The sequence below is a fragment of the Grus americana genome, chromosome 6 (assembly GCF_028858705.1).
Source record: "Grus americana isolate bGruAme1 chromosome 6, bGruAme1.mat, whole genome shotgun sequence".
Lineage (NCBI taxonomy): Eukaryota > Metazoa > Chordata > Aves > Gruiformes > Gruidae > Grus > Grus americana.
This window is the reverse complement of record NC_072857.1, coordinates 20,761,923-20,774,051: the sequence shown is the minus strand read 5'-3', so window position 1 is coordinate 20,774,051 and position 12,129 is coordinate 20,761,923. Positions and strand designations below refer to the sequence as shown.

Below are 12,129 nucleotides of genomic sequence, written 5' to 3'. Positions count from 1 at the left end.
CTAATTAGCATATCTCTACTTTAGTTATTAAACCTTATCACTTCCAAATGGTTAAAGAAAAAGCAGAATCCTGCAAAATTCAAATTAAAAAAGTTAAATATCAGCAAAGAGTTCTTTTGGTTTTAAATCTGATATTTTCATCCATGAAAGGGACTAAATCATATTATATCAAAAGCTATCAGGAGGCTCATCTAGATGTTTGTGTGTTTGAGAGTGGGGACAGAGATGAAGCTGATCCAGAATTAGGAAGAAGAGAACCATAGGAAACAGAGACTCTGAGGAAGGTTGGATAAACGCCCTGGAAAGTTGATACTTTTTTAAACGAGTCACCACTGAATTCATTATAAGAAAAACAGTATTACAGTCAAGATCCCTTTTGTATGTGAAAATATTAGCAGAAAGTATGCATTACAAGGTAGATCACTGAGCTGCTGAATTGGTTGCTGAGATGGAAATGACTGTGGGACCCACCTCTTCACTCCCTTGACACTGAACCTATTCATCCACAAACCTAAGTCATCACAGCAGTCTCTGGATTGCTTCACTTGTTTGACCTTTGGTATTATGAAGTAGATGGGTGGTGACTCAGCATCTGCTGCCTTTGTTTCTCTTGGAGCATTTGAAGGACAATCTTCTGAAACCAGTATGACAAAATTTTGCATATCACTTTTTTTAATTGATAAACACTTCAGAATCATTTTAATACTCAGCAGAAAAAATCTGTATCAAGTCAACTTGTATAGCATGGGTTGTACATTGTGGAGCAGAAAGCCATTAATTCATACTATGTGCTCTCAAACTATCCTCTCCTGCTGTAGAGAGATGTCTCATGATTCCTGAAATGCTTGGCATTGAATATAATGTTTTGCCAGATAATTACTAGTCATCTTTGTTATATAACAAAACATTTTGTTATATATATATTTTATATATTATATATATAATGTCTCTTGCCATTTCTCATACCACCCTTTTCTGTAAGCTCACAGCAGCCTATCAGCTTCCCAAACGTATTTTCCACTGCAGAATTTCATAGCAATCTCCCAGACAGTTCTTTCTAGGAAGAGTACTGAACACAGCCTCAATTCTTCCTTTATTTGATGACTAAATGAACTGGTTTCCTTAATGAGCCAAGTCAGTTGGGCTGACCACTGTACCTGAAGATACTGGTCTTGAGTTTTGGGGTGGCTCTTTGCTCCAGTAAATCACCTCATCCCTTTCCATCAGAGAAACCTAAATTTTTTCTTCTCTCTGGCTGTAGCAGCAACAGGCAATAAATGTACTTTTGTGTATCTACAACAAAGACCAAGAATGCTGTTACAGTGGGAAATGTGGGAGGGGAAACATGAAGAGGGAGGGACGGCTTGGAGACATGTTTAGAGGGTGTGCCTGTTGCCAGTGAAGGTAGGAGGACAGTGAGGGCAGTGTCCTTGCTGTGAAGACAGTGAGAAAAGGCTGGATTCAACTACTTGCAGGCTGCTAGTTGGATTGTGATACACTAACTCATATGGTGGATGTTAGGGATTAGTTTTCTCTGTAAGGACTCAGAAGGGATCAGCTGAATTAGAGCATGATGTGGGGCTTTTCTTGAGAGAAAATGGGGAAGCAGGTCTGAAATACCCATGTTTATACTTTTCTGACTGCCTTAATTTTAGATCGATGTCCTGTGCAGCAAGTCTTTAAGGAATAGCGACGCTATTGTTCAGCTGAAGTTGAGGCTTCAAGTGCTACTAAACAATAACGAACTATACAATTCAGTATCTTCAGTTCAATTTGTTTGTGTATATTTGTATACTCAAGGGTGTACAACCAGCAGTATTACCACTGCTGATAATAAAAACAGTTGATAAAAGCCTAGAAAATTGTTCATTTTTGGCCTACTAAGAATACCTTACTTTGTAACCTGACAGGCAACAGCAGCAGTAGCAGCAGCATCAGTTGCATCGAGAGATTTCAGTGGTGTAGGAGGATTAGGAGAACTCTTGGAAAGTTCTTCAGAAGCATCAAAGTTGAGCTCAAAGAGTGCTAAAGAAAGAAGAAACAGAAGGAAGAAAAGAAGACAGAAAGAGATGTCTGAAGCAGAGGACAAAGGAGATATCGATAAGTTCCCCAAGTCCGAGTCAGAAGACAGTATCAGAAGGAAAAGTTTCCGCTTCTCTACTGAAGGAAGTCAACTGACATATGAAAAAAGGTTCACATCTCCCCACCAGGTACAGCACTCTTTTTTATTAAATCATACACGTCTACTCTAATTTGGTTTTGACTGACATTACAGAAGCTTTACATATTGGAAGTTATGTAAAAGATAAGTGAAGGGAAAAAACAATTGTAGTACCATTAAGTGTTACAGTTTGATATTTCTTTGAGTAATATTGTAAAATTGTATTTCCAATCTAATAAAATGTACTATTAGTTTGGGGCCAAAGCTACTCCAAAAAATCTTTCATTAACTGGAATGGGCTTTGAGTCAGGCTGACACAAAGGAGCTGCAGCCAGAGATCTCATCTTAGACTGCACAGTTCTGTCTCATATATATATAAAGTGTCTGTAGCTCATAGATGAGGATGGTGGGTGACTTGACCACACTAAAGAAGAGCCACTGACAAAGTTTGAGCAGAAAGAAATTTCTGACTGCTGGTCCTGTGCTCTAGCTACTCGATAATAGGCCTCTCCATTGTCTAGCCTAAATTCCCAGATGCTCTCTTATATACTGGTGGTGAAGATCCCGATTAAGGAATATATTATCTTTATATTAAATATATTTTTTGGAGGACAGAAAAAATACTTGATACTGAAGCATGTGTACTGAGGGGAGGAGAATTTGAGATAAAGAGATTCCACAGATAATAAACTTTCTGTGGCTTTATTAACATACAGTAAAGCATTGTTGCATGTGTTTGTTCATACTCTGAAACTCTCAGAAAGCTTTCATCCTGGCAATTGTTATGAAAAACTGTGAAACTTCCACAGAAACTTAAGCAGCTTAGGAAAGCAAGGCATTTTAAATTATCTCTGATAACATTAAAATTAAATGTGAATTCATGTTGTAGAACAAATAATTAAAATCCATGAAAATCAAGTGAAAACAATTATTGTATATGTCTTAGATTTGAAAGAAAAGAAAGAAATGGTGCAATACACAGGAAACAGCTCATCTTGAGACATCATGAATTACACAGCAAGAAGTAACTAAGTGACCATCCGAAATAACTTTTTTTAAAGTTAATTTAAAATTTTAAAATACAAAGAGACTTGTATCAAGTAAATATTCTAAATGAGGATAATTTACTAAGACTGTCCTGGTAATTGTTTTTGCAGTTGTAAAAATGCTTTGGGGCAAATGTTGCCTGCATGTAAATGAAATAAAATGGAGCTGCCACAAGACTCGAAGGATTACAGGCAGTAGAACTGGTAAAGGAAGAGCTGGTTTGTCTTGTTAGTCATGCAGTTAGCTCCCTGGTGAAATAGGGTGGCAGAGCATGAAACAACACAGTAGAACGGTAAAGGGAGATAATCTGCCCGGTCAGCCTCTGTAGACGTTTTGTCCTTTGACACAATATTCCACGTGCAAGTGAATGATGCAGCCTGCAAGAAAAGCCAAGCTTTCTTTTCAGACCTTAGTTTCAAGGAGCATGTTGACACATATATTTCCACATGTTAGAATTGCAGTCATTTTGGCTTATATCTTTTGTGTCAATCCAGCAGGGACTTTTGAGAGCAGGCATTACTCCTCCTAAATCCCTGAGGGGCCTGATCCATTTAGCTGTGCTCAGAGCATGATAAAACATACTGGAAAGATTGGACAACAAACAAAACATAGCAGCCATGGAAACATTGTCTAAAAAAAACCAAGGGTAGCAGTGGCAGTCAGACGAAACCTAGTGAGCATGTGATTTTTTGAAAGACTGTAGGTTGGCCAAATACTTTTATAAAGAAATGTACAAAGGGTGCCGTAATTAGTTTACCACTTTGTCAGAATTCAGTGTCATACTCTATAACAGCTAGAGCTTTTTTTTAGAGAAAATTATCTTTCAGTATAAGCAAAACAGCACTTTTTCTCCAGCCAAGTTTACATAAATGAGTTAGCAAACCCATTTGGTTGATATTCTTCAAGTAACTCAGCCTGAGGCTGACAGCCAGCATAGAAAACTTCAGCCCAAATTATTAAAATTTGGTATAGCTGTAATAGCAGAAAAAATACATCTCATAATAGTAAACACCTGCCAGCCTTTGCAAGACGCAGTACTACCAGTTCAGCACATACATTATGTGTATATATGTATAAATCTGAATATACATATACAGAGATACATATGTATTGATATATGTATATATTCAGTGTTTGGTTTTCACAGTGTTAATATAGGTGTATATATTATAGTGCAGTTTTCACTTTCACTTTAACTATCATGGGATAAAAAATACTGCTATTATATATGACTTTCCATGTGCAAAGCTAGTGAAAAATTGAGATCATATCAAACTAGGTTTTTGATGTACCGAGATACGAAGATTTGTAGAAATGCAGATTTGAAGAAAGCTTAATGCAAGGTTTCTTTTTTCCACAATTAGTACTCATTTTATTTATTCATGGATGCTGTTAATAAAATATGTAGCAAGGGAGAAGAACATTCCATTAACCAGCTTCTACTGTAATTAAAAGATGAATTACCAACAACCACTGATTTATTTTTCTCATTTGTAAGAGGATATCTTTAGGTAACTATCCTTGGTGAATGCTTGCTTTGAGCTGCCTGATGGCCAAGTCGTACCTTCTGGTAGGTGTGCAGCGTGCTATAGGCCCTGGAGTGCTATGCCCAAGAGTGCTACTAGTCATGTTCTCACTGTACCTCCAGAGCTTCCCCAAGCTGTTGCCTCTGTTTTCTAGTTTTAGAGTATTGCGTATGTTGTTCCCACACTATTGAGCCTATTGTGAAGAGGGCATACAAGTCCTTTACATCAACTTAAACTGAATTTAATACCAAACTTAAGACCAAAACTTCTGCCTTCTAGGAAACAACGATTGGTGAGTGTTATCACTTGGTATCCCTGGGAATCCAGGGGATGAAGAAGGGAAGAAAAGTAAAAGATTTTTAGCTCTGTCCTCTAATAGAAGGAATAAAGGACAAATACCTGCAAAACCTTGATAGTGATGTTGACAACTGTCTCCAGCACAGTCATGGGTCTGTACCAATTCAACCTGCCGCCTTTGCTCAAAACTGCCCAACCTTACTTACTTACCTTACTACTAAAAAGAATTTTTTCCCTCTACTTCAGGTTCCCTAATGAGCACATTCCCCTAATGGACACACTGATACTATTGAAGAAAAAAGTGACTATCCTTCCTCCAGCACTGTAACTCTTCTTTGAAAAGCCAAGAACTTAGAACTTCAGTTCTAATGCTGTTTTGTTTTGTTGTAAATCTCTTACAGTCTTTGCTAAGCATTCGTGGTTCCCTGTTCTCACCAAGACGCAACAGCAAAACAAGCATTTTCAGTTTCAGAGGTCGAGCAAAGGATATAGGATCGGAAAATGACTTTGCTGATGATGAGCACAGCACTCTTGAAGACAATGAGAGCAGAAGAGATTCACTCTTTGTTCCAAATCGACATGGAGAACGGCGCAACAGTAATATTAGTCAGGCGAGTGTGTCATCTAGAATGATACCAGCCCTTCCAGTAAATGGGAAGATGCACAGCACTGTAGATTGCAATGGAGTAGTTTCTTTGGTTGGAGGACCTTCAACTCTAACTTCACCGACTGGTCAGCTTATACCAGAGGTAATGATAAGTAAACCAGTAATTATTACAGCTTGGTTCAGACATGGAATTTTTTCTTACTGCTCACTTCTGCTTGCCTTATCATTTCTTAGAGCTGTCAGAAATAACTCGCAATAGTTTCTAAATAACAGAAAATAAAGGGAAAAAAGTTCTCAACCTCCTATGTCTGAGGCTCACTGAAGTATTATATTCTCCTTGCCTTCAGCAAGAGATCTGCACATGGAAAGAAAAAACTATAAATTGAATTTGACAATTTGTACACAGTTTTGCCTCAACAACAAAGGTAGACATTTGATATATAACTAAGGATATAACTTGGAAATATGTATAGGAAAACACCTGCAAACAGCAGGCACTAACATTTCTATGAAAATGAAGCAGAATGCAGTTACTACTCCCAAGATAGTTAATAGAAATACTCCTTACTACATTTATCTTAAAATAATTTTTTCATAACTTAAATAGGAAAAATATGTACAATTCCTATGTACCTTTGCAATTACATTACATTTCAGTCCAAGTTTCAGACTTCTGTAAGCTGTTTTTTCAAACCTTCAAAAAAGCAAGATTTTTCATACATAGTATTTTAATATGGATTCAGTATGGTGTTTTGGTGGCTACAATAGCACTGTGTTTAACCTGAAAAAATATTTTCATTATAAATAAGTATTGAGATTTCATTACTACTATTACACATTTCTCTTTCTTTTGTTTCTTTACTATTTTGATATAGACTTTCATACCAGAAATTCAATCAGATTACATTAGAGGTTTTGCGTATATAGTTCTATTTCAGAAATAGATTCACTTGAAAAAAGATTTAGCCATTTAACTCAAGAGTCTTCTCTAAAGAAATAGTACTAGTGAATGCTCAAAAATGGTTTTTCGTCTTCACACTAAGATAACCTTGAAATCCCTTATGAGTTCTGCAAGTCTTTGTATTCTTTTTCTGGATTGGGACAGAATAATGAAAAAAAAGAGTGAGTGGTTTCCATGAACCACAGAATCAGTGGTAGAGCAGGAACCAAGACTTAGGTATTTTTAATTCTACTCCTGTGTTTAGATCCCTAGGCCACACTCCAGAAGAAAAGCAAAACAACTGTAAAGACACCTACATGTTACAAAGTAGTGACACATTAGGCACATTTAAATCAGAACCAGGTATTATTGCTTTGAAAAGATAATTAGAAGCCATACAAAACAGAGAGGACTTGCCTATTCATTGCAAGAATATATCACAAATTCTATATGAACATTGTGGTGGGTGAGAATTAAGTAGAAGAAATATTAAATAAGATGTGACATTTTTTTCTCATCTAAAATTTTCCAGCCATACTTATCAGGTTAGGAATGCAGTATATAGTATTAGAGAGATAATTAATTCCAAGAATTATACTCATGTTTCTTGTATCGAAATTACTTTCTCAAATAATAGTTCACTTCTTTCTGTACTCGCACTTTAACTATTTAACATGACTAGCTGCTGGAAATTAAGGTGACAGGATTCAACTTTGATCATTTTTTCATGAAAGAATAATAATAACCAGTAGCAAAAAGATACCTAACAAAAATTTTGTTCTCTCAGTCATTTAAATGAGAACCGCTTTTGGTATCACATTGCCTTTGTACTGTGTCCCCCAGTTGATTATTTGTACAAAATTCCCACTGAGTTCCTCAATAAAGAGCAAAGAAATTCCTACAGGAACAAAAACCTTCAATGTGTAAGAAAAGTCTAGTATACTGCACAAAGCTGATTTTGGTTGTTACCACAATATTTGTACAATAAATATTGTTAATTGGCTTTGAAAAGGATGGTTTAATGCCTCATATTTCATTTACAGGGCACCACTACAGAAACAGAAATAAGAAAAAGAAGACTGAGTTCTTATCAAATTTCCATGGAAATGCTGGAAGATTCTGCTGCAAGACAAAGAGCAATGAGTATAGCCAGCATACTTACAAATACAATGGAAGGTATTTGATGCGTTCTATCTGACAGGCAGTTCAGTGAATTTCTGCTAACTATATGTACAGAGCAATTATATAGATAATTTCCATCGTAAATGTAAAACTGGACATGTGAAATCTCTGAACATCAGATACAAAAGGCTTTTCAGCATTTCTAAAATCAATTACACATTCTAAATTCTTAGTCATTTATTTTTCATGACATCTTCCAAAATATGACTCTATTGAGTGGACTAACAGAGTAATAGAAACAAAATAATCATAGCTAGGGTATGGCCAGAGCCCTAAAAAAAGAATACAGGAATTTTCTTCCTATAAGACATCAACAGGAAAAAACGATTAAGATACAGAGGAACTGCTATGATAAAGGCAGTGATATGCTAGCACAGTCATTGCCCTTAAACTTAAAATCTAAGGATAGACAATAGGAAACTGGAATGAAAACTACATTTTTAAAGAAAACTACCAACTGTAATCAACCCATGCCAATGCACATGAACTGCCTTCCTTAAGCATTTCTTAAACTTTCTGAGGTAAGTATAAAAAAGATTAAAAAAATTATATACTTACTATATGAAAAAGCATACATTGTTAGAATTGTTTTGCTTATTCAATGGAAACTGAGTACACTCACACTTCATACATATACCATTAAAATTTTTTTGTAAGTTTAAAGGATCTATCTACTGGCTACTGGCACACTGTGACAGCTGTTATAGTCAGACAAACCCTGCAGATGTCCTGCAACACATATTCTAAAAGGACAAGAAATTGCCAAGAAATTTGCAGTGTTCTTAAGATTAAGTCAGAATTGAAATACACTTTTTAAAGTGAGCTCTTAAGCCCTTTGCTCTCAGATAAACAAATAAATCCCAAACTAATTGTAGTCAGAAATATAAGGCTTTTATCATCTATCTTCTTCTAAAAGTATTCACAAACCATTCTCACAAACATATCTTTCTGAGTATATCTTCCTACTTTAGTGCAAGCGTGAACTGTTGGTACCTCTTGATACTCAGTGTACAATTCTTAGTTCTCCTCCCAGGTAGAGAGGATATCTCCTTAGAGGGTGCTGCTCTCTTCCTCCAGCTGAATAGTTTGTCCTTCCATTCTTCTGGCCAGAAAAAACATGTCAACGTCAACTATATCATCCTGATAGTCACCTCCTACCCTCATCTGGTTTCCATTATTTCAGAAGTTGCTGAGTGGAGTCTTCTGTGGCAACTCAGCATCCAGTGCAAGTGGCCACTTTTGTCCAAGGCCAGTCCCATCCTACCTCTCAGCACTCTGTGCTACATGTTCAGACATGTGATTATTCCACCCAATCCATATATTCCTTTGGAAGCACTGTCTTCGTTACGATTTATAAAGATTATAGAAGACTTCCACTACTTACGATACTCTTTTCTGCCTGGAGGCTACAGTTTGATGTAATGGGAGAACTTATTAGTTTCAATGAGTTTGAGAGCTGTGGCAGCTGACCTTTTAACTTCCCATAATTCCACCCATATAGTACAATATTAGAGGCAAAAATCAATCCACTGGTCCTCAGAGAGAGTTTAGCACTAAATCCTTACTAGCAAATACTGTAAAACAGCATGTTTGGTATTTTAGCAAAATCACCCATAAGTGACATGATGATGAAGACCTGCCTGTGCTCTAAGGGATGTCTGAAAATGGCAAATTTCAGACCTGGGTTGATGCCACTATGAGGAAATTTTATTGAAACTGTTGTGGCTATTTCCTGCATATTTTGTAGTCTCAGTATTTCTCACTTAAGCAAATATCTATCTTCCTTCTGGGCTGTCCTCAAACATCCCATCACATTAAACATTCATCCTTGCTGTTACTAACTCAGTAGAAGTTACTGTTCTTCTGTAACTGACAACAGTGACAGTGAAATGGAAGAAAAAATAGTTTGTAAAGACTCTGAGAGCAGAGTTGTTCTGCTAATACTAATATTGTTCTATTTCTCAATTGATAGTACAACTGTATAAGATTTTCAAAGTGAAATGATAACTTTTAAAATAAGAAAACAGGGATTCTGTATATTAAAACAGAAATTCTGTATATTGATTCAAATAAGCAATGATAGATATGTGCACCGAGTCATTTATCTGCTATGATATTGTAGCGGTTCAGTGTAGTAACAAATATAATATTTAGTAGCTCAAATCAAAATATGTAAGCGTGTTACTTAACACAAAAAATGTATATTTTATGGAGCTTACACAAATTATATATACCAGCTCATTGATGATGGAGTCATGTTAACTTTTAATATCCAAAATTAAGACATCTGCTGTAAGCAGGTCAGCTAACGTAAACTAAATGTCTAGACTCTCCCTACTGTCATGGGAAAGAGACAAACACATTTTTCTCTTTAGATAGATGTCTGAGATGATTCACTCTTTAGAGAGAACTTCATTGTCCACTGGTTATAGAGGAGCTTAAATAAATTAGATGCTTAATTTTAAGATGGCTAAACATAGGTGAGGGAAATCCCATGTTAGTGTGAACTGTTTATTTGAATGATTTAATTTTTTACATATTTTACGCAAGAACTTCCAGAGGATATAATTGGAATATTCTTTTTTTTTTTTTTTCTATTTTTTTCAGAGCTTGAAGAATCCAGACAGAAATGCCCACCATGCTGGTACAGATTTGCAAATACTTTCTTGATCTGGGATTGCTGGAGTCCATGGTTAAAAGTAAAACACGTCGTCAATTTAGTTGTGATGGATCCGTTTGTTGATCTTGCTATAACTATTTGCATTGTTTTAAACACCTTGTTTATGGCCATGGAACATTACCCAATGACAGAACAGTTTAGCAGTGTCCTCTCTGTGGGGAATCTGGTAAGTGGTTTGTCATGCACTACTTGGTGTAAAAATACTCTGTTCTAAAAGAAGAAATGTATAAATGCATTGCCTTGGTTTTAAATTTATTCCAGGTTGGTTTTTTATAAGCAGTTTAAAAACTGGAGATATGATTTTCATAGATAAAGTGATTTTTGCTGGAGCCTTTAACTTTCATGAATCTATTTTTTAACTACTATAATGAAATAACTGAATATGTGTGGAAGTGCAGTCTTCACTGGATTGTCAGATTTCTTTAGGTCTAACTTGTTTTTTCTTTAAAATATTAAAGGTTATCTAATTTTGCCATGGTACTGATATTCCATCACACAAAATATTTTTCTTCTGTAAGAAATTGATGAAATATTCAGATGTCAGAATTTCTCTTTGAATTTTTTCAGTTACACTATAGTGAAAGTACATTTCCAAGAAAGGCATATTTCTTGTTAGCAGTAAGTCCTGGCCACTTTAGGTAACTAAAAAATACTCATTAAACTAGAAGATTATTATTTATTCTCTAACAAAAAGCACCTTCTATCTGTAAGTTTATTAGTGATGCCTTTCCCAATTTTAACCGGATCCAGAGATTTAGGGCTACATGTAATTCCTTTTCTGAGCAGATACCTAAATGTGGCATAACACTTAAATGTTCTTGTCTGTTTCCCTCCATTTGCTTCTAATTCTCAGAAAGCAGAGGACTGAACTTTGCAAGTGTTTGTTTCAGAAGAAGATTCATACATTTTTAATTTTTTGCCAGCTCACATAACTACCAATAGTTTACACAGGAGAGGTCTGGATTGACTCACACAGCAGGCAGTCCTGAAAATCAAAACCAACTAAGTGTTCTGAAATAATCACTCAAAAAGATTAGTTTTGAAAAGTCTGCTAATATTTAAATGGAGCAGTAATAGATTTCTCAGTCAGAGTACATTTTAAAGTCTAAACATTTTCCTTATATATACTGGTAATACATCCTTCTAGGACTTTTTTAAAAAATAGAACTAAAAATGAACTTACTCCCTACATGTTCTTGTGTGCATTACAGTTTCCCTTCTCCTGGACAAAGATTGGCATATTCTTTTATTCCTCACAGATTACAGAATTTTGTATTTTAAGATGTTGGTCATATTGTTAGAATTATTTCTCTCCAACCATTCATACTCACAAGGCCTTCTACCTTTTCACATGTCTTTTTTTCTTTTTTTACACTAAGCTAGCAACAGTCATATTTTTAACTACCTTTGTAACAATCCAGTATCTTTAATTAGGACTACATATATGCAGTGAATACTATTCCTGCTGGTTTCAATTAAATTCTCTGTTCCTCCCTGTATTAATCTATTAACCTTAATGTGATTTCCATTCAAAGTATGTTAATTTACTCTTTGCTTGTGACATCACGGTCACTTTGAGGATAAATTAAATATGACAAATATGACTCTGCCTTTTCTGTAGCATTTTAATGAGAAGGAAGAAATAGTTCTAAAATGCAATGATTCATTTTCATAATACTAAAATTCATT

General features: G+C 35.4%; 1 protein-coding gene across 9 annotated transcripts in view; it reads left to right on the top strand.

Annotated features, from left to right (window-relative positions):
• Positions 1–12,129, top strand: part of LOC129208141 (sodium channel protein type 2 subunit alpha-like) — a 75,799-nt gene that overhangs the window by 26,008 nt on the left and 37,662 nt on the right. For all 9 annotated transcript variants that reach the window (XM_054830392.1, XM_054830391.1, XM_054830390.1 and 6 more), the window contains 4 exons: positions 1,911–2,210; positions 5,433–5,780; positions 7,622–7,754; positions 10,368–10,606. In XM_054830392.1, the coding sequence (XP_054686367.1) occupies positions 1,911–2,210; positions 5,433–5,780; positions 7,622–7,754; positions 10,368–10,606 (1,020 nt within the window). The remainder of the gene's footprint in view (positions 1–1,910; positions 2,211–5,432; positions 5,781–7,621; positions 7,755–10,367; positions 10,607–12,129) is intronic.